General features: G+C 30.0%; 1 protein-coding gene across 2 annotated transcripts in view; it reads right to left on the bottom strand.

Moving 5' to 3' along the window:
* Nucleotides 1-24,409, bottom strand: part of LOC136975643 (constitutive coactivator of PPAR-gamma-like protein 1 homolog) — a 166,405-nt gene that overhangs the window by 66,268 nt on the left and 75,728 nt on the right. The window contains exons 6-9 of one of the 2 annotated variants that reach the window (XM_067270729.1): nt 23,716-23,941; nt 13,036-13,172; nt 5,015-5,146; nt 956-1,118 (exon numbers count right to left, since the gene is read on the bottom strand). In XM_067270729.1, coding sequence (XP_067126830.1) covers nt 956-1,118; nt 5,015-5,146; nt 13,036-13,172; nt 23,716-23,941 — 658 coding nt within the window. The remainder of the gene's footprint in view (nt 1-955; nt 1,119-5,014; nt 5,147-13,035; nt 13,173-23,715; nt 23,942-24,409) is intronic. The other variant, XM_067270730.1, reaches the window with a different exon arrangement.

The raw sequence follows: 24,409 nt of genomic DNA, 5'->3' as shown, positions 1-24,409 counted from the left end.
TATAATTCTAAAATATGAGCTTTTAAAGGCAAAAGAAGGGTTCCAATTGTAAAATTTAACCATAAAATGGATTATTTGTTGAAAGAGCATTCAAAATAGCCATGAAAAAAATTAGAATGCTGGCTACCATTCGAAAAAAATTCGTAAAGACACTTACATCACCGCGTGCACTAACTCGCGCTTTCACAATTTCTAAATTTTCATTCATAAAACCACATTATGAACCCGGAAACGAAACTATCTGAGCCATGGAGGATGCCATGTTGTTTTCCACCATAAACTACTGCTACAAGCGGCCATTTTTGTTGTTCAACGGCGCACACTCCCATCGGAATTTAGGAACGCGTTCCTCAGGAATTTTTAAATGGATGTCGTGCGCGCAGAGTTACGCGGAGGAATAAATGAATGCACCCTGTGTTCATTTTTTAATGATAAGTACGGTTATTTTATGCTGCAGAACGAATTAGATGTTTTAACATGTATTTCTATGGGAAAATGCGTTTCGTATAACAGACGTTTCACTTAACGAACGTGCACCTGGAATGGATTAAGTACGTTATACGAGGCACCACTGTATTCAATGTTAAATTTAATTTGTAATTTCAACAACTGGTGAAGATCCACTAATGGGACTGAAAATGTTTTTGTTTTCATTTAATCATACATGTTAAAGTAATTTATGGTGTTTATTTTATTTACAAGTTCATTACCTGTTTCTTCCGAGTTTTACTTTATATTTTGTGTCACAGATTCTTGAACTACATTGCATTGTTTATTAAAACCAGCAGAAAATTATTTTTAATAATTTTTTTAAAGTCTAAATGCAGTAAACTAAAACATTTCATTTCTCAAAAAATTCTTACATTGATATGTAATAAATTAATATGTCAGATATTAAATACACCAGATTCTTTTGTTATCTATTAACATCTCCAGAAATCAAATATTTAATTACCTGTGGAACCATCCTTTTCTTTCTGTTTTGCCATAAATTGATGATGATGTAAATTAAATAAAATAGCATAAACCATCTGTCGAAGTGACCTATACAATAATACTGGTGATGGAAGATCTCGAGGAATATCCTCTTCAAATATCACAGGAATTTTTATTTCTCCCTAAATAAAAAAAATAATAATATGTAAAAAACTAAACCTTTACTGCCATTCTGATCCTAAGTTATATTGTTGTTTATGTAATGTTTCTCATTTATTATTTTTCTAATTAGTTTTCTATGTATCTATATTACTAATGATATATTTTAACCTTACAATACTTTTATTTTTTATCTTTGTTATTTATTCATTTCTTTGTTTGAAACACCAATTTAAATGCTATCTGAAATTTTATATAGCTATATTTTCTACTTAAAGTGTACTATACATTATATGAAACATTCCATTTTTTTATTCTTGGAAACTAAAAAAGTTTTATTAATAAACCCAAAAATATATTTTCTTGTTAAATACCAGTGGAAAGTGAAAAGGTTTTTTGTGTTAATTTGTTAAACTCCTTACTAAATAGCTTTCATAAAAATCATTTGCAGCAAGTACTGTTAATTCTAGATGACTTTTGAATTCAAAAGTTTATATACTTTGAACTAATTCAAATGTTGATGGTAAAATATGTTGGTGGAAACAAGATATACATAGGCTCGACTAACAGATCATTAATAATCCAAATAAAGAAGCTTTTGTATGACATCTTAAAAATTAATTATAACACTGCTCTGGCCTAATTTGCTTGTGAGCCCTGGCTTTCCCCAGAGTTGGGATGAACTCCTACACATCACCTTCGATATACAACAGCTAAAAATAACCAAAGCTATCAAAATTTATAAAGCAATACTCAAGGAAAGTTGTATTAATAATAAAGAAAATATTAACCTATTGCAAGTCTGTCAAGAAATGTTATATTGTCTCTGACTGTAGAAAACTTTAACACAACATTGTAAATTTTGTCACCACAATCACTAGTCATTAATAAGTGTGTTACAACTTAAAAAAAATTTTTTTTCTAGTCTATCTCAAATCATAGAAAATTATATACATAATTGATAAATTTTATTGTCATATTTCATCGCTATGTATGTCACATTTATGTTTTGAATTTGAACATTTTCACATAGCACATAGAATGTTCTGTTTCTTTAAAAAAAAGTTGTTTAAATAATATTTGATTGATGGAACAGTACATTAACCTAAGAAAGAATTTTGAGAGTGATCAAAAACGTTTGTTTGGTTGTTTTTTTTACATTAAAACTATCCGCTGAAACCAATACAGGTGTCTCAGAGTTTTTAGGAAACAAGATATGTGGATTAGATAAATATGCTTCAGGAATCATATCTGGCCTACTGCATAGGTTTGAGACCCACTCTGGCTGTACAAAACTAACACTGCAATCTAATCATAAGCATTTTCTGAAAGCAACCACAGTGTTCTGTCCACAACCTTTTGAATAAGCACATGAGTAATGTGGTTGTACTGATCACCCAGATAATTAATCTGGTTTATTAGCAAAGCAAAATAATGAGCAGAAATAAAAATAAATTTTAAAGACCTGTTCTCAATACTATAAAGTAATGAGAAAACAAAGCAGAAAAATTTTCCAAAACTACAAAAGTGTAAAAAATTGAGTTTAAAAATGTTTACTATTTTATTTTCTTATTCATAAATGGAAAATTTGATATCTACATGGAAAAAAATGGTTCTTTGCTAGATCAACATGACCAACACAATGAAAATATACAGAAATTACGCTACATAATGCCAAAATCACACATTAGCGATATTTTTATTAATGTGGCAATAAAAACCCTAGTCTGCTTGTTTTGAGATTCAGCATGAATTGAATCGCAAATCACACTTCAGGAAAAATTGAAAAATGTTCAGCTTCTATGCAATGGAAGTCCTGTGCATCACACATCTAGCAATTTCATGATGTCGTGTTCCAGCAGAAAAGTAGGAAGTGACATTGAGAACTGATGTCAGTTTTGTGCAATGCTACTCAGCTTTTCCAGATTGGCAATTTTTCATCAACTGACGGAAAATTTGGGGAATGTTTTGGGGTGACATTTTTCACTTTGATCTTTTTTCAGTAGACTAAAACAAAAATTTTGACATGTCAGAACACACAAAATACTGTTTAAATACTCTGATCAAATGTGTTATTTGGAATTATTAATTAAAAAAATTATTCAAAACCAATTCCTATTGCTGACAAGGAGAGAGACAGATATTCCAGTCTCTGATTTGAATGAAACTTAGTGAACACACAGCCCTAAACACAAACAGCTCCTTGTCCAAATAATAGGACCCATTTCTCAAACATTTCCAAAAATTAAGTCTCTGAAAATTGATTGTTTAGGTTATATGTCTTTGGAAGTTTATTTTCATATATTTTACATACTACATCCTCACAAGCAAATAAGCTTCAGATGTTACTGCACATGGATGAAAAAGGCAAGCCTGATATGAAAATAGGGTAGCACAGTTGAGGTGTTTTATTTTTTTAATTGTCAATATTATGGACAATTTCCTCGTGTTCATGTTTGTTACATTTCAAATATCACAATACCACCATATCTGAAATAAATATGAAGAAATAAAAATTTTATTTAACAATGTAGAAGAGTTAAATTTACAGAGGCTTGTTTTCTCTAAACAAGAAATGGTCTTGTTTTACAAGCTTTAAACATTACGAATAATAACAGTAATAATAATGCCAATGACACAATAAAATAATAATGTTACACATAAAAAACTAAATTAAAATTCTGATGGTTCAAATCTACATCATCTAGCTCCAGTGCCTAGCGTCTTATCCTCTTGGTGATCACCACTCAAAAAAAAGAAACTTTCAAACACATAGCCTAAACACTCAATTTTCAGAGACCCAATTTTTGAAAATGCTTGAGAAGTGAGTCCTATTATTTGGAAAAGGAGCCATTTGTATTTAGGAGTACATGCTCACTAAGTTTCATTCAAATTTGAGACCAGAACATCTGACCTTCTACTGGTAAGTAACAGCTTAACATATTACTTTTGCATTCCAGATGCCAAACTGATAAGGCCACCAGCACCTGCATTAATTAGTCAGTAAAACTGGTGGTGATAAATAATTTGAAAAGGCAAAAAAAATTTATAATGGCAAAATGCTGGCAATATTAAAATTTTCCAGAGCAACCCCTGAACATATAAAAACACTTATCACTAAGGGCCGGTTTCTATCACTAAGGGCCGGTTTCTGTGTGTTTAAAATTATAATATATAAATATATACACATAAAAATGCCAAAAATATGCATTATGCATGTGAAAAGTGCTACTAATTTACTGTAAAATTTGCAGGTTGAAATGCATACTTACTTTACTTCTGTCTGTAAGCAAATCTTACTAACATCACACTTTTTAGAAGAGAGTCGATAACATGTGGCAATAGGTAACACAAAGGATTTGAAAGTTATAACATCACAAAGCATGTACTAAAATAATGTTTCATGTAGGTGATGTGCAATCAAGTCAATTACAACTAAAATTACATGTTCAATAAAATTTTATAACTTAAAATTTTTATATTAATAATAATTGATTAGATAGCATAATTTTGTTATGTTTCATTTCTAACTGATATTATAAACATTAAAAGTTAGTTTCAGTGCAGCTAAACTTTATTTGTTATCAAGTGTTGTTTTGGCTCATTTTGATGTTTTACATTGCACTGGTGTAAGGACATTTCAACAAGACAACACACTTCAGCCATTTTTGTTTGGAAACAGAAAAACTGCAAAAATTAAAGATATAATCATGATTTCTGAAGCAATATCAATAATTTTACAATTTTGGAATAAAAATTGGCATCTAACAGATGCCACAACAGATGCCACATAACTCTTTGAAGGAACTTGACCTCATGCTATTCCCCTAGGGCTAACAAGTCTCTAACTGAAATCTGCCATGCAATAACCTATATTTTATATTTGTTAAATAAGATTTTAATTAAATTAAATTCTTACTTGAGAAAGGATTTGATATATCCATGGAGACATTAATCCTTTTTGGTGCCTTTCACTTGCTGTTCTCATCACCTCAGGTGGAACCGAAGGCAATTTTGGAATTTCCTGAAAATGATGTTCAAATGTTGTATCCTACATGAATACACAAACTGTTAAGCATTATTATTCACAATCAATTTAAAATTGACATTTCTATTTTAAAAGTTATAATTATACCAATGATAACTGAAAATAAATATAACAATGATGACAATTAACTGCATATAAAATAACCTTCTATTAATTAATGATACCAAATTTACTCGTGTATAAGACAAGTTTTATTCATTTTTCACTGCTTCAAAAACCTAGGTTGTCCTACATGCACAAGTAAAGGATTCTTTGTGTTATTGTGAACTGTGTATTTACATTTTTACCGGATACTCACTCTCTGGTGTTTAAAAACAACACTATTTTATCTGGATCGTTTGAATCATTCTTGTGTATTGTCAGGAGTAAAATAAATAGCAATAGGAAAAGCAAAGCTTTTGAATTGAATTTCAAATTGAAATTCCAAAATCACACGGGAGCCTGATATAAATTTTAATCCATTCCCACGTGAAAACAGATGATTATTCAGAAAACATAATTTGGAGAAACTCACAAGTGTAATTGACAGAGAGTGGATTTGACTGTTAAGAATTGGCAAAAAAGGTTCTTGATTGTCCAGCTTTACATGAACAAATTATGTTGTCAATTTTACAAGATTTTTCTTAAAGTTTAAAATGCCAGTAATTTTTGCAAGACAATTTGTGCATTTATGTGCATTTGATATTTTATTTGTGACTAAACAAAATAAAATTCAAATCATATTAATAAAACTAATTTTGTTTATTTTGATATTTAAAGTCACACCTCATCCTATATGCGAGTAAATACAGTAAATAACAAATTAGATCATTGGAATTTAAAGACCCATACAAACTTATATTTTTTTGGCAATCCAAGTTCATAAAAAAGCTTGTTCATAACATCTGGATATGATTCCATACGAATTCATTTAATATAATCACCCATTTTTTATTTTTTTAAATTGAATATAAATAACTTTGGAATATAATATAAATAAATTCTGAATAAAATTCTGAAATGACATAGAATAAGTTTTATTCAAGAAGTACAAATTTCTGTAGTTCTTGAATAAGACTGTTGGAAAGTTTTGCCTTTCTTAATACATATAACATATAACAAAATGAAGTCACTGATTAATTCAAGAACTGGTTCTACTATCCTAAGTTATGGATTGGGAGTAAACATTGTGTGAAAAGCCTGGCTGGTAGCCACCCTTAGGCATATATCACGTGACTATCTGTTAATCGGTGATGCGAGTTTGCCCTTAGGCGTAAATGAATTAAAGAATTAATTAATTCGCATTATATTCGAGTTTTCCAACAATCTTAGCTTTGACTCGCTCTTCAGACGTCAATTGACATTGTTTAAGCTAATAAGTGTTTTGTTTCCACTCCTGGGCCATAAATATTTTGGTAAATACATTTTCCTACCATTCTACAGTAAATCTTCGCAGTTAACTACACAGTTGGCTGAAACAATCAAAGGGAAACTCCTTCTAAAGTTTCATTGGGTATCTTCTGTCTTTGTTGGCATTACTTTAACTAATCACAGACTTGTGAAAGGAAAAAATTGCCGCAAAAATCCTTGCCTCCTACCTTCGAAATAAAATGTAAACAATTGCAATAAATTCGTTTTTTAAAGCGTTTTTTAGCTCTAATTAACCAATTTAATGCACTTAGACATTAAATTAGCTAATTCAACAATATTTAGGTGAGTAAACATGTTTTTAAAACCATCTAGCAATAAATATTCCTGGGGAAACTCCACCTCCCTATAGTAAGTCTAAGGAAGATGTTTGTGCTGTTAATTGGCTTTAAAATTTTTGTTTCTATGCCTATTACACTCTAATTGGTAATTTATATTATGACTGAATCAATGTCAACAAATGAGAGTTTTTTTAGAACCATCTGGTCGGGAATTTCCCGTAAAGAACCAATCCACATGATTAAAGTCAGAATGTAAACAACATTAAAAAATAGCTATATTCTTCATTTTAGAGCCATAATTCTACTAGTTTTCATGTTATTTGACTTTACTTAGACAAGAAGATTTCTTATCAAAGCGTCAGCTGAAAAATTTTCCAGGAAACACATTACTTTCAGATATTGCATAAACACAGCAAAAAAGTTAACTAATCGCTTATTTTAGTGTATTATTGTATAAAGCATTAAAAAAAAGATTAAAAAAGTGTCAAATATTCACTATTTCAAGCAGAAATATATGATGATAAACTTTAATGTGTTGCTTTATGATAACAATCGACTCCTCTCCCAACTAAGTAAAGACATAGTGTAAATAATGGCAATAACTTTTCCCCTGCTCTAGCTAGACAGCTGCAGTTTGTTTTGTTTAAAAGAAGACAGATTTGTCTACCATTAATAATAGATGTACAAAGTTCAGCAATTCTCTGTAAATTAATTTTTTTTTCTTTTGTTCATAAACTTCAAATTTTAATATTATTTTAAATTTGTATTAAACTAAAATATAAACAATCGTAAACAATGTTTCTAATCAAACACAAAAACAGATTAAATATAGTGCGATTTTGAAGTGAAATATCGCAATTTAAAAAATTATCCAAAAAATGCATAAAATGCATTGTATGACATTTTCCGCTGGGAAAGAGTTAAACATAATTTGCAAACTGTTTTATAAAATTAATAAACTAGAATGAACATAACTATAAGTAAAGGTTTCTTCTTCCAACAGTGAGACTAGTGAGTAATCTTTATCATGTCTTTCTTTGGTCACCAGTATGTAGTACATCAAACTGATGTATAGTAGGCTTTACATCCCATCTCAATCAAATGATCCTTACTGATATAAACTGGCTGCATTCCAAGCTTTCGTTAGAAGGGCTTTTTCGTATTGTAGTAGTGCAGTTATAGGCAGAAGGAGATAAATAGAATTTTGCAAGTAGCCAGAACTCTAGGATACAGAGCAGAAACAATAAAGGAATGATTAGAAGCTACAAAATGGGCACGGCAAAGACTCCAAATGGCGATATCAATAGAATCACAAAGTTCACATACATCAAAAATACAAAAGTCATCATAAAAGAAAATGTGGACTGTAAGGGGTCAAAAATGGTTTTGAAAAGAACATCAAACCTCTATACGATATTAAGGAATGACAAGGATACCATTAATAAAGAAGGAAAAGCAGGGGTGTACAGGATTCCTTATAAAAATGTGCAATTAGGAATCAAGAAAACTACATTGGTGTTACAACAAGAAGTTTAAAAATCAGGCTCAAGGAGCATAAATATAATGTCAAGAAGGAATCCAATGCTACTGCATTATTTCAGATGATGCAGGCTGAAGGCTCTAGTAAAATGAGAGGAAGCAGATATTATTAAGTCCTTACACTCCACCAACTTTAGTGATGAGCACAGAAAAAACTGAAATTTGTAAGGGCAACCCTACAAGATATGTGCATCAATGCAAAAGACACTAAACGTTTACTGTCTGCATGAAAATACTTAGTTAAAAGTTTTTTAAGAACTTCTAACTTATGCCTTAATTTTACATTTTTGGTATTCTGTTTATTTACAATATTATTACATGATATATAATAACATATTTTATGTTTTATTTTGTATTTTTACATATATATTTTTTGTTATATTCTTATCGTCTGTTATTTTTTGTATTTAAATTTATATACCATATTTACTTGTATATAAAACAAGGTTTTTATTAATTTTTCACTGCTTAAAAAACCCAGGTTATTCTATATGCACGAGCGAAGGATTCTTTGTGTTTTTGCAATAATTTTTGTGAACCATCTTTGCATTTTTTACTGGATGCTCACTCTCTGGTGTTTAAAAACAAAACTATTTTATCTGGGCCGTTTGAATCGTTCTCGTGTATTGTCAGGAGTAAAGGTGAATATCAATAGGAAAAGCAAAGCTTTTGAATTGAATTCCAAATTGAAATTCCAAAATCGGCTCACCACTGGTCAAGCAGTTCTTCTGTTCCCTGAACATCGAGATTTCAGTCATGGGTTCACACTTTGCCAGGACAGGCTGGCCACATGGAGTTTTCTGGGTTTTCTCCACATCTGTAATGCCTGAATAGAGGTCAGTTAAAAAGACCCCCCTGGAAGGTATGACCTGAGGCAGATCGCCCAAGTGTTGTGTTGCCATAACTTAACAAAGCAAACAAACAAAATTTCAAAATTACACAGGAGCCCAATATAAGTTTTAATCTATTCCCAGAAAACAAATGATTATTCGAAAACCATAATTCAGAGAAACTCATAAGTGTAATCAATAGAGAGTGGATTAGACTGTAAAGAATTGGAAAAAAGATTTCCGATTGCAAAGCTTTATATGAACAAGTTATATTATTGATTTTACAAGATTTTTCCTTAAAGTTTAAAATGCTAGTAATTTTTGCAAGACAATACATGCATTTGATAATATTTTATTTGTGGTTAACGAAATAAAATTAGAATTCTATTAATATATTTAATTTGATTTATTTTGATCTTTAAAGTCACACCTCGTCCTATGTATGAAATCGTCTTATACCCGAGTAAATACTGTATTCCATTTTAGAACACCATTGTTCTAATTTTCTCATTTAACCTGAGAATGGCCTATTGAATAGGCTAAAAATGTTAGTTTAGCTTTAAATAAATTATCTCATTAGGGGTATTTTGATGGTCTATTAATTATTTGCTAGTGGGTTTTGTTAATTATCAATATTATTCATATGTCACACAGCTTAATCAAAAAGTCACTGTGCATCTATAAGGGTAAATCAAATATAAATGGTAATTTTGCTATTCTGCTTAACATGCAGTTCCTAGCTAGATGATGTAGAGCAGGGGTGGCCAACTTTTGTGCATGTAAGATCTACTTTTTATCATAAAAATGTGTCGCGATCGACTTGTTGTCATCGGCATAGTCTAAGTGGGGAGGAGAAGTGTGAAATACATGCTATGTTTATACACTGTGTTTCAGTATGAAGTGCACTCACTGCTTATGAGTCGAGTCATAACTGCATGAATGCAGTTGCGTCGGTTACAAATATAATACATTAAGTCAAGATATCGCTAGCGATCGATCAAAATTGGCTTGGCGATCGACCGATCAATCGCGATCGACTTGTTGGCCACCCCTGATGTAGAGAGCAGTTGATGTTTGGTTTGTGAGGAGTGGGGGAACTGACTTGATTAACGAGCGTGCTCGGTTCTGTCGTCAGTACAGCCATAACCGAGCAAAAGGTACATTTGTCTGTTGCACAACACATCATCATAAAGTTTTTAACTAATAAGGGTGTTAAACCCTCGGAAATTTTTAGTTGATTGAAGGCACAGTTTGGGGACAGTACACTGTCTCAGAATCGTGTGTATACATGGACCAGAGAATTTAAAGGTGGGCGAAAATGTGTCGAAAACGAAGGTCATGATCAACGCCCAAGGACAAGCCTTACAGATGGCAACATCCATGCTGTTCAAGAGCTTATTGAATGTGATTGCCAGTTAACTGTTAAAGAAATTTCATCAGAAGTGGGTATCAGCTATGGGAGTGTTCAATCTGTTATCACTGATCATCTTGGCTTCACAAAAATTAGTGCCCAATGGGTTCCGAGATTGTTGACTGGAAATCAAAAACAGATCAGGTTGGAGATAGCTGAAAGACTTCTGAATCAATTTTGACAAGGAAAGGATTTTTTGAGACATATCGTCACATGTGATAAGACGAGAGTATATCATTACACTCCTGAATCGAAAATGGCAAGTAAAGAGTGGCAAAGGAAAGATGAAGGCTGCCCAGTGAAGGCCAAAACTCATCTCTCAGCCAGAAAAGTTCTTGCAACAATTTTTTTTTACTCAAGGGGAGTTTTACTCATTGATTTTCTTCACGATAGACGAATAGTGAATGCGAGTTACTATTGCCAGTTGTTACAGTCAGTAAAAGCTGCCTATCGAAGCAAAAGACAAGGTATGCCTATCAGAAATGTCATCCTTCTTCATGACAATGCCAGGCCTCACACCGTGCTCTTGACAAGGAATAAATTGAAAGAAATGGACTGGGAAACCCTCAAACACCCTCCTTATAGTCCAGACTTGTTCTCCTGTGACTATTTTTTGCTCTTACTCTAGAAGGAATCACTTGGAGGAAAATGATTCGCAAACAATGAAGAAGTCAAGGAGCACGTGCGCAATTGGCTCATAACTCACCCTCAATCTTTTTATGAGAGAGGGAGATTGAAGCTTCCAAATTGTTGGCAAAAGTGTGTAGAGCTTGCAGGAGGATATGTAGAGAAGAACTAAAGTTTTCACTTATGTATATTATTAATCAATAAATGTCTAAAAAAAATTACCGTTCATATTTGATCCACCCTTGTATATTGCAAATGATATAGTATAGATGCATAGCAATATTTTGACTATCCTCTGATAAAAATATCTTACATTTTTTGGATGGGATTGCAAATCTTTACAAAAAGTGATGCTTCTCAATTATAAAATATCATAATTTTGAATTTTATGCTATGTAAAAAACAGTATATTAGTTCTGAGAAAATTGAAATTGAAGTAAATACATTTGCTTTTGAACAAATTAATCAACATAACTAAATCTCTGTAATACATTATTAATTCAGCATTGCTGTAGGCATTCCAATTTCTTAAATGTGTTTATAATTTTTAATTGTGTGTATGTAACTGTAACTGGCCAAAGACTATTAAAACAGTGATCACTGAATTTGAATTTCCACAACAATGCAAAATTAGTATTGTATTCCCAAGATCTATTTTATGTTAATTAATTCATTCAAAACCTACATACAGTGGAACCTCACATAACAAGCAAAACAAATTGTTAAAAAATGACTCACTTAACAAGCGATGTTTTGCATAATGAATGACCAGGAAAGGGGAATTTCCAGATTTTGCACATGCTCCATCAGTCTGTGTTTAACACTCATTCCGCTAGCATCTTAGTGTTGCTCGTGATCACATATTTTTCCAAGCTTGTGTTCACACATATTACATATAAACATCAACAATCATAGCCAGTTATTTAATAAAAACACCAAACAATAGGCCAAATTCTTGAGCTATGTAAAAGCTATAATTAAATATTAGAAATTAATTAATTTGACTAGAGGTAGGCAGTTATGCTGCAATCTCATATTAAATTTAATGACCAATTCCAAAAATAAATTTTAGAAATGTCTAAATTAAAAATTAATTATTTATAATTATTACATTAAATACAAGATGGAAGCATAACTGTCTACTTCTAATCAAATTAATTAATTTCTAATATTTAATTATAGCTTTTACATAGCCCAAGAATTTGGCATATCGTTTGGTGTGTTTATCAGACATATTATCTATGACATTTTTCTTTTCTGCAAATCGAATTTGCATTCCAGGTTGGTCATTCCATGCTAAGAAAAAAGACGATGATGATTCACGCTACTTAACAATATATATTGTATAATTTTCTTTGAATAAACGTTATACATAAAATATTTAAGTATTTTTTTTTGGCGTGGAATGCATTATATTTTACATTAATTTCCATGGAAAAAATTGTTTCGCTTAATAAGTGTTTCGTATTACAAGTATGATTCTGGAACAAATTATGCTCATTAAGTGAGGTTTCACTGTATACTTATTTCAATTTTAAATTTTGAATGTGTTCAGGTAAAGTTGTTTGTTAGCTACTGTTTTAAAAACAGATAGATAAATAAATATTTAGTAATAAAATAGTTTCTCTCTACATTTCCAGCAAATTTATCAGAGGAACATTGACTATAAAACAACTATTTTATCTAATTTTAGAAAATACAAAATATAGACAAACAGTGTGTAATTAACATTATTATCGGTTTCAGTTATCAGCAATTTCAATCAGTATCTGCACATACAAATATGTTCATAAATACTTTGGACTGCTGAAGATTTGATGACCATGATACTTCTGGACTAAGACGATTAGGACTTGAACCGTTACTACTTGATGATGCACTGGAACTGAGTAATAATCCTCCGTTGATATGATGAGGGGAAGAACAGCCTCCGGCTAATTAAAAATAAAGCAAATTATAAATTAAATTTTAAATAAATAAAATTTAATTATAAATTATTTAAAATAATAACAAACTATGATTTTTATTAACACGTTGACTGCCATCTACGAGATGACTCGTAGTTACCGTTTCTGCCTAGGATGCCACCTACGAGTTATATCTAGTTTGTTCCCTTGCCATATTTGTGCAGCTACGATGTAATTCGTAGTATATCAGTGTAAATATAAATAGATAGCTTCAGGGGCAAGAACAAAAAATCAAGTTTGGCTTACATGAACAGAACATTTATTAATAAATGAACAGAAAATATAATCATAAAAAGTTTATTTAAAATCGAAAGCAAAACAATATTTTTATTGTTTGTGATAATTTATAAAACAGAAATATAAATTTAAACGAACAGAAAATATTATAAAAAGTTTATTCAAAATCAAAAGCAAAACGATATTTTTATTGTTTGTGATAATTTTTAAAACAATCTTCTACGCAAAGGGCTGACTTCTCTAGACAGATTGGACAGAAATAACGCGTTTCTCGGCATTTTTTAGCTTTGGTACAAATTTGACATGGCTTTGTCAGATGTCGTTTTTTCTGAGTAGGTGGGATACTCTGTAAATAGTGACGCTTCTGCAATTTAATTTTTTTTGAAACTGGTTGAATCTCTTCTCCAATCAACGCTTTGACGAATGCTTCTCTAAACTTTATAAGTTTTATTTTAGAAGAAGTTGCTTTTTGAAAGAGTTTGTGCGCATTATGTATATATATTTCTATAATATGTAATGCAACCTTTTTGGGTCATCTAATAGTCTTTCTTAGAGCTGTTTAGTACGATAGCATTTGATCTGATCGGTCAATGCCAGACATTCCATGATTATAATCTCGAATTATATTCGGTTTCATCGAACATTTTCCATTGCGATTGAACACCTCTACCATTTCAACAACGTGCATGTTTGAAATGGTAAGGACTTCTCGTTTGTCTTTCCATTTACATACAGTAACAGGACCATTTCGCTGCCAAATAAACTCCCCCATCCTCACCAAAAATTTTGTCAGATTCTGAATCACTTAGATTAGTGTAGTAATCAAGTTGTTTTTTAGTCAGTGGTCTTTTCTTATCCATTTTGGGATATTTATAATTTGATTATAAAAATAAATAAAAAATAACACTCTCAAAAAAGACGTAAATGTGATGTGCTCGCCTCTATATCCGATTTATTACTAATGAATTTAGACGCACATCTCCGATTGGCTGTAGCGAAGTGACAGGACGAATCGTGTCTGTGCACGAATTAACTCGTAGTTTGGCTTTAGCGAAGAGCTTTCTGTTACATAAGCCAACTACGAGATAATTCGTAATACCTTTATTTTAAGAAAAACACATTCTATATGCTATTTGATTATTACTATGTACTCTGATTAGAGTTTTTAATAATATAATATAATTAAATTAAGTTGGCGTTTTACAACAGAATCCTGAAAAGTCACGTGGCAGTCAACGTGTTAAAAGCTACTCTACAATAAAAGAAATTAAATTAAAACAGTCGTTCAAAATATACAATATTTTTATTAATCAGATAATTTCAGATTTTAATCATTTCATTCTCAGTAAAATAAGTTACTGAAAGCATTTATGAATTAAAGTAATAGTTTTAAAATTTTTGCCAGGGTAGAAGAAATATACAACACCACCTTCAACAGAACTTTAAAATATTTCCAGCAGAAGTGTAATAAACCAAAATGTGGACAAATCACTTTGATCTATGAATACATTAACCCCTTTCTGTCCGCAATCGAACTCAGTTCGATCGGTTTACATAGCGTTACACAGAAAATGGTGTTTTAGACCCTCGGAGAAAAAAAATCGGCGAAAAAAAAATGTTTTTTTGGACTTTCGGATGTATTTTCAGTCCCCAAATTTTTTGAAAAATTTTTTCCCGCGCGAAAAAATTTTATTGCGATTTTAATTAACCCTTAATGACGGGCAATTAACGCTTAATTGTTTTTTTATGGGATTTTTTTATAGAACTTTATTTATCCTTCTAAACTTCTAGCGCACCGATTTTACTTCGGTAAAGTTATTTAAAGCTATTTTCTGATGTAAAAAACAACATCCAATAGTTTTTTAATTTTTTTAATTAATAGATTTTTTTATAATTACGTTTAATTAAGTCGGGGGGGTCGGAAATTTCAATAAAAATCGTAATTAAAAAAAAAAGTTTTGAAATATCCAGCCATCTAGTATTCACCCTACTTTTTACCCTTCTCCTCCCGAGAGTTTCATGAGAATGTCCCGCGAAACACGACACCAGCTGTTCTCAAGGTCATCCAGCTGTGTAAACAATGACTCATCAGTGTCAAGTTTCGCGCTAAGGCGAGAAAAAGGAAATTGTACTTTGAAGTGTTTTCTTCAAAATTAACACATTTCTTTCGTTTTTTTTTAGTTTTGACTATTTTTAATTATAATTTAATTATTAATTATGATTTTTTTTAAAATTCGCGCGGACAAGAAGGGGTTAAATACATTTAAATATATACAAATATATGAAGACATACATTTACAAAATAATATATATGAGAGTTAAGCAACTATATAAACAATATTTAAAAACAGAAGTACATGCACTTTTATAACATATGCAGATATGAAATATAGAGATTAAGTGCACTTGAATAGATGTAGAAAACTCTCATGCACACAAAACCCTTACTTTATCTTTGAAATTAACACAAATCTTTTTTCCAGCTTTGAATATCTGACAGGCTTCAAGAGCCTTAATGGGGTCAGGATGTTGGGACATCCTCCTCTGAGACATACATGGCCAAAATGGTGGTGTGCTTCTTATTAGCTATTTTGTGTGTTTGTTTATTTCTCACATTTAGGGAACATTTGGTAGAACCAATATATAAAGGTTATTTCTCTATGTGAGGCATTGACACTATTAAATTTTGATGGTTAAAAGTCAAGGGAGTGGGGAGAAAGAAGAAAACATATGCTACAGTCCGTAAAGAAATTATAAACTCAAGTGAAAATTTTCTGTGTTTTAATTTCTTTTTATCCACAGTCAATTGTTGCTATATGAGATCATTTTAATTAGTCTTAAGAATATATAATGAAATAAACAAGTCTTTGTATTGTATCATTTTAATAAACAATCAAAAATTTGAATTGTTACAATTTTTTGTTGTAAACAATTTATAAACTCAAGGGTGATTTAGTAGGTTTTTAATACTTTATGGACCCTCCCTTGTTTTCAATTATCTCCACAACTCGTTTAGGCATTAAATCAAGTAGGTTTTGAATGTCACTTAGTTTAATTTTGTCCCAGGCATTATACAATGCAACTGTAAGCTCATCGAATGTGTTGTATTGTTTTCCATAACGATAAACTAATGCCACAAGTTGACTCCAAAAGTTTTCAATGGAATTAAAGTCTGGACTATGTGCTGGCCAAACCATCACTTCAATTTTTTCACATGAAACCACTTTGTAGTACTGACTGACTTGTGAACAGATGCATTGTCCTGTTGATAGATCCAGTCTTGACCACCAATGAGAGGACGAAATGGAATTAGATGTTCATATAACATAGCTTCGTAGATCTCAGAATTCATTCGCACATTAATAAATGCCAAATCTGTTTTCCCTTCATATCCGATTGCTGCCCAGATTATTACTGAACCTCAACCTTGCTGTCTACTGAATTTGACCCTGGGATTCTTTCTTGTATCACGCCAATAATATGCTTGACCATCCGGGCCATCCAGGTTAAACTTTTTCTCATCTGAGAAAACTATTTTTTTCCATTCAGTTGTCCAGGTAACATGATCTTTTGCCCATTGCAGCCTTCTTGACCGATGTACTCTGTTAGCTTTGGTTTGAACTTCACTTTCATAAAGTTTATTGTTTTATTTTTTCTCAAGCTTTTCCACACAGTTTGGTGGGACACTGGAGTTGGTAAAACTGCAGCTATCTCACAAGTAGACAATGATTCATTTGTTGCAAGACTACCAATGTGGCGATGGTCATGAGGCTGCAGATTTGGTTTTCATCCTGTACGTTTAATTTTGCTATAATTGTCATCTTTTTTTAGTACATTTTGTACTGCAGTTTGAGATCTTCCAAGTTTTGAAGCAATTTTACAAGTTGGCCATCCTTTTCCCTTAAAAAAATAGATTTTTCGTATTTCACATTCAGTTTAGGTTATTCCCCTTGGCATTTTTGTCACTTTTTTAGTTTGAATTTTTAGACTCACCAAAAATGTTACACATACTAATTTACATAAATACATTCATAGTGGATTGTTCCATTCAACGGTAATAATCAGTTTTCACCCTTGAGTTTATAAATTGTTTACAACAAAAAACTGTAACAATTCAAATTTTTGATTGTTTATTAAAATGATACAATACAAAGACTTGTTTATTTCATTATATATTCTTAAGACTAATTAAAATCATCTCATACAGCAACAATTGACTGTGGATGAAAAGAAATTAAAACACAGAAAAATTTCTCTTGAGTTTATAATTTCTTTACGGACTGTATATCTCAAGTGGGGTTCGGCTTAATGAAAATTTTACTCATTATAAACATTTTACAATTTTTTTTAAAACTCACATCTACCTCAAAAATAAGACTTTGCATTTTTACAATAATTAATAATATAAAAATGAATTTTTAATAAAATTTTGTAATAGATGGTGACATAAACAATTTTAACTTTATGCCATATTCTTAATAATTTTTAAACTTAAATAATATTCTTATTTGAAAATTAGAGCTACTTCTCAAAACATCTTTCTCAGATATTTGACAAAATTACTCCTTTTAAGCTTCTATTATTGTTTATATTCTATACTTCCCTATTAATTGAAAAATCTGAAAGTGCTTCAATAAAACACAATTTTGTTAATTATTTATGAAGCATTAATATTCTTTTAAATGTTATATAATTTTAAACTAAATAATCCATTTTGCATACTATTTATCACAAATATCAAAGTTAAAACTCAATAATAAAATCAATAAAAATAAATAAGACTAAATGTATACAGAAATAATATTAAACTTATATAATCTTTTTGCATATTAACAAAACACTTAAGTTATTATATAAAAGTGTCGTATAATTTTTTTTTATTAAATAACATTAAAAATGCAAATTCACAAATGTGTATATATAGAGAGTACTGTACAATAATAAATGTGTAAATTTAATAATAACCACCCTGATAATCAACATAGGAAGTTGTCAGACTAATTACTATTAAATTTTTGAAAGCTGAGAAATCACTAATTTTGTAATAATTTATGCTTTTATAGAAAACTGTTGCTTGAAAAAATAAATAAATGTATTTATTAAACAAACTTGTCTAATATTGGAAGCTTCGAAATTGCACAGTTTCCAAAAAATTGCCACGTATTATAATCCTATCAGTTTAACAGTGCGTGATGAAAATATATAGAAAGTCCAGATTATACTACTAATGATCAAATGATATAGCTGGATTAATTAGTAGGCCAGTACTTAGCTAATTAATGCAAATACTGTATTATGTTATTTGGACTAAAGGTAAGCAATTATATTGCTATTGTGTATTAACTTTAAAAAATAAATAAATTCATTTAGAATTTTTGAAAAAAAAATCAAGCCAAACTGAGTCTCAAACATGCAAATTCTGTTTACCATGCAGATGAATTATCAATTACATTACCTGCGAAGGTGCACGTTTCAGATCAATTCCAAATCAATCTTTTCTTGCAGAATAGTCGAATTTAATATATATTTCTCATTATTATGTTTAGCACAAGACAGCAACATAACAAATACCTTTAGTCTAAATTACTAATAATAATTGTATAATTAATTAGCCAAGTTCTAGTCCAATAGTTAATCTGACAAATTATCAATGATGACCTTAAAGATTGAGCTATAATTCGGCTAATTAAATTATTAATATAAAGTAATTTAATTAGCCAAATTATAGCCTGATCTTTAAGGCAATCATTGGTAATTCATTATATAATCATTGAGCTTAGTGATATTTATTATTTATATACAGGGTTCCTACTCAAATTCTTGTTTTGAATTCCCTGACTTTCCCTGATTTTCCCTGACCAACTTTGTCCAAATTCCCTGACCTTCACATTTCTTAGTGTGGAATATCGACATAATGAAACAGCATTTTATTTACCGTGAACATTGATTGAGTATATCTATCCCTCTTTTTTGCACAGTTGATATGTTTCAGAGACTGCCACATTAAAAAAATACAGTACATACCGGTACATCTTGTAGAAAAATGTTTGATAGAATTCAAAACTTCAATGTAATGAAAAAATAAGCAATTTACAAATGACACATGAGCTTTTTATTTAATCATTATTAATCAATATTATTTGTATGTAAATCTAGTAAATACAAGATAGCATAAAATTCAGCAATCATCAATATTCTTTGATATACAAATAGTACTGTACTGTACTTAAAATGAACTCTTGACTTAGAAACACATAATTTTAAAATCTTTCAACAAAAAGAGTAACTTTTTTTAAACAGCAACATAATTTTAACAAAAAGTTAAATTTAAAAATTTTCAAATAAAGCATTTTTTCCCTCAAAAAAAAATCGATTATGTAAAAAAAGAAACAGTTTTCTTTTGTCAACCACATTATTTCAAAATGGTGTAAAAATAGATTGTATATAAAGAGGGATAAGTGTAAGTTTTTACTATAGCTTCTCTAACAAATCCACTAAATCTAGCAAAAAGTAGCTGAATTGGCAACTTGTTAAAAGAAAAAAAATGTTTCGTTGCCGCCATTTTGATTTTGGTTTCAGTGTAAAGGCCAGAGTTTTAATAATTATTTTTAATAATTTTTATTTATTATTTAATTTCGCATTAAATTTTCTTAAGAATGCAGACAAAATTTATCTATTTTAACCCTTAATTACAAATCTTATAATTATTGCAAATCATATCACAAACCATCTTTCTCACTTTTATAGCAAATTTTAATAAATGAACTAATGTGTTCAGCAATCTTAAATAGCCTTCCTCAGGTTTAACATAATTTCAAACGTCAATTAGAACATAAGATTTGAAACTTCACGTTTCGCTTGTGAGATATGACGACTCTTTCCCTTTGGGAAAATAAAAGGGATAATGTTAATTCTCCCAACGTCAGGAAAGTCGAGGGACTAATAAGTTGTGGGAAACATGGTACGGACGGACAAAGACACCTCTTTACCATTTAACCCATTTATTGTAAAAATATGCTTACAATATAGCTAAAGTTGTCTTCGTTTCTCGTCTTAAGTTCATAGTGGTGGTAGTGGAATCCGGAGCAATGTTCGGTGAACAATCCGGAAAAGAAAGTTCATTTGATTTCTGTTTGATGTCTAGCACTAACATATATCACTCGTGTTTTTCCTGAGTTAGAAAAGTCCTCCTTTTGAAAGGCAACTGTTAATTTGTGGAAGGAAAAGGTAGCCCTCAATCATTTCCTGGATTGGTTTCGGACCATCACCCACGCTTTATGATGGGAGATCTAATGGATTCTCCGATTTACTTACATCAATCGAAGAATCCGAGTTCACAGAAGTATTCATTGTCTTTTCAAACAATGGAAAATCCAACTCCAATCCAAATGATCGATCTTGAGAGCTGCACTGTCTTGACTATTTCTCAAGTTTCTATAAAAAAATTTTTACTCATTCCTTTTTTTCATCTAATAATTTAATTTTTTTACGTTTTTCTATTTTAGTGAGACTTGTATTTCTATGACATCATAGTATTACAAAAATTAGGATTCTTAAAACGTATAGAATTTAAATAAAATAAAATAAATGCACTCAAACCTGTTTTTGTGCAGTGGATAGGGACCACATAAAAGAAAACGCATTAAAAAAAATAAAAAAATAAAAAAAAACCGCAGGAAACTTCACGAGTAGCTATAAAAAATAGTTTTCCCAACACAAAAAGTATATTTTTATGTGGTGAATAGGGACCGCATAAGAAAAGTCTCACTTGAAAAATAACTCAAAATCATACAAAATAACTAGGAATTGCTTTTTTAACTCCTTGGACCTTTTTCTGCCCTAATGGGGAAAAAATCCTCTAAGAAGTTTATTTTTTATATTAATTATTTCCACTTAAATACGAATCTAACATTAAAAAAATTTGCCGGGAAATAATTCCTGCGAAATAAACACCATCCCAAAAAGCCGTTTTACAGAAAAACTATATAAAAAGTTAAAAGTAATCTTTAAAAAATACTTTTATTTGATAAATATAGCTGCAGGAAGTGTTATTCTTTCATTTAACAAGGCATGAAATTTCGCACCTGCAGTCTACATTTAACACGATGTTTCTGATTTTTATGCTATTAAAATAGGAGGGAACCGAAAAAAAGGTAAGAGAAAACAATTTTACTTAATAAAAAATGAAAAAACTTGATGTCATAGAAAACATCCAATAGAGTTTTAAAAATTTTACAGAAGTCAATTATGTTCCAATTTGATTGAAATTTTCATATACCGCACAAAAAACAGGTTTGAGTGTACAGAAATAAACATCAAACGAAATTACAATTATATGTTAATAAAATATAGAAGTTCAGTAGAATTGTAACTACAAATCTTTTTCTTTTGCAACATAACTATAAAAATTGTGTTGTTGTTTCCACAAAAGATAATCAAATTTATTTTAATTTTTTAGTAATTTAATTTTTTTTAAATTTACCAGTTTTTTAAATTTATAATTAATTATAAGCAAGTTAACATTTGTTAAACTATCGGATTACCTAGATGATTTTCAAAACGATAACTACAGTATATCTATTACAAGTATGATGCCTAAATTTGCCAAAATCAGTGGATATTTGTTACCCAACATCATTTCTGTTAAACTAATTATTAAACTATGTATCGAAGTTGCGGAAATTAACGGGAGAGGGGGAAAAATACGCTTGTAGTACAGTTCTTTTCAAGGAAAGTTGTAACAACAAATGTAAAAAACTACTAGTCAGCACCAGCATTTTACTGTAAATGTCGGGTAGCTATTTATAATTTTTTATGTTGTATAGTAATGTTTTAAACATGGAAAAACAACTAAATCACAGATTTTTACTGATCTATTTAGCTATTTTGAAGTGAACAATCTAATAAATTACGATTTCAAGTTTTAAAAGTTTGTAAACTACTTTTTAATTAGTTATTTTTTATTCTAATTAACAAATTCATCTTTTTATAATCGCTGAATTATTAAAATTAAAAATTAAACACTATTACATAATAGTAGTTTATCCTGTTATTAATCCACAACTGTAAAATTATATGGCTTCGGAACGGTGAAAAGAGCCATTTCAGATTCAAAACGGATTTTGGTATATTTTCTTATTAAAGATTGCAGCATTACTTCTTGCCGCCTGCAGATGGCTATGCTTAATCAGCCATATTCAGCAAACGAAATCAACAAGGCAGTTAAGGAGACAAATTCCCTGACTTTTTGACAGTTTTCGACAAATTCCCTGACTTTCCATGACTTTTTCCAAAACTAATGAAAATCCCTGACTTTCCCTGACTTTCCAGGTGCGCAGGAACCCTGTATATATATATAGTTAATATGACTAATTTTGATTGTTAGTTTAAATGTTTGAAAATAGAATAAGTCAGCCATACTAGCATTGCTTTTGCCATAAAAATTATAAACTGACCATCATTTATCAGCATATGTCATTTACAAATTTTAAATAAAATATATGTTTTGAGAATAATTAACCTTACTCTACAGTTTTATAATTTAAATTTTCTCTTACATTCAATGCTTAAGAAGTTAACAATTATTTGATTTTCAAAAATTAGATCATCATCATCAACATCAATTGAGTGATGACTTACTGAATTTAATAGAATTTATTCAAAGACAGATACTCTTACTTCTGAATTTGCATTTCTCTAGCAATTATTAGACCCTAAAAAGAATTTTTAATTTTGATATATTTTTATTCATTGTAGATCAACATCATATTTTCATAGTAGTATCAGGTCTTACAAATATTAATATACAGGGTAAACCAAAGTAGGTGGACAGTAGGTAGAATAGGGTTTGTGTTAGGATTAAACTATAACAATGGTAAATATATTTAACTTTGTTATGGTTATGGTTAAAAAATTACATCAGAGATGCATTTCAAGAAACTAATACACAAAGATATTTGTGCAAAAAATGTTTGTTGAAGCATAAACTGGTGAAATATAGACTTCAAAGCTGTGTAAATTGTAATGGAGTTTGAATACTTGTCTTGATAAAATTGTATTGTATTGTATTAGTAAATATAATTGTATATGTAATCTCAATAAATATCCACCTACTTTTGATTCCCCCTGTATGTGACTGTTTAATGACTATACAATTAAATATAATTTATACATAAAACACAGGAATAAAGTTTTATAGTAAAAATATATGATGCAAAATAGCTTAACTTTTAACTACGTACCCATACATAAAAATCATTATTAATACACATACCAATGCCATGGGAATCAGTAGTTCCTTCATATTTATCATCATCTTTTTCTTGCTTAGACTGAATAATATCATTTTCTATTGTATGATCTAACTGTGATTGTATTTCTGACCCAAGTTCTGTAGAAAAGACAGCAGATTGAGAAGTGGGTGGTTCTATGACAATCTGTGGAGCTGAAGACTTATTATAACTACCTGTAGCTTGATTATAAGCTGTAAGACTTGAAAGCTGAAAATTTAATTTTAAAAAAATGAAATCATTATCAACAAATTAACAAAATAAAACTTGTTTTGAAAAAGTTCTTACGAATTTTTACATAATACACAGTCATCATTTATTCCATGTGTTTGTAAATGAAGTGTAGTTTATTTTTGTGTTTTGTTCATACTTATCCAGTTTTTGAGTTATATATGACAATACATTTATAACAATATGATATGCACTGAAATAGCAAGGTCAACAATTTAATAAAAAAACTTGATAGCATTACAAATATACACACCAATCAAAAACCCCAGAATTGTCATAAATGAACAGGCTAAATTTGGATATAATGATTATAAATTAGAAATGAATTTGGCATTAGTGTGTGGAGTTAGGCACCATCTCATATTAAAATTAGTAATTATACTATTTAATTAATTAATTTAGATTAAACTAGAAAAAAAGAATTGGCCCGAAGCAGGACTCGAACCC

The sequence above is a fragment of the Centruroides vittatus genome, unplaced genomic scaffold (assembly GCF_030686945.1).
Source record: "Centruroides vittatus isolate TY-2023 unplaced genomic scaffold, ASM3068694v2 contig_377, whole genome shotgun sequence".
Classification (NCBI taxonomy): Eukaryota; Metazoa; Arthropoda; class Arachnida; order Scorpiones; family Buthidae; genus Centruroides; species Centruroides vittatus.
This window is presented reverse-complemented; position numbering and strand designations above follow the sequence as displayed.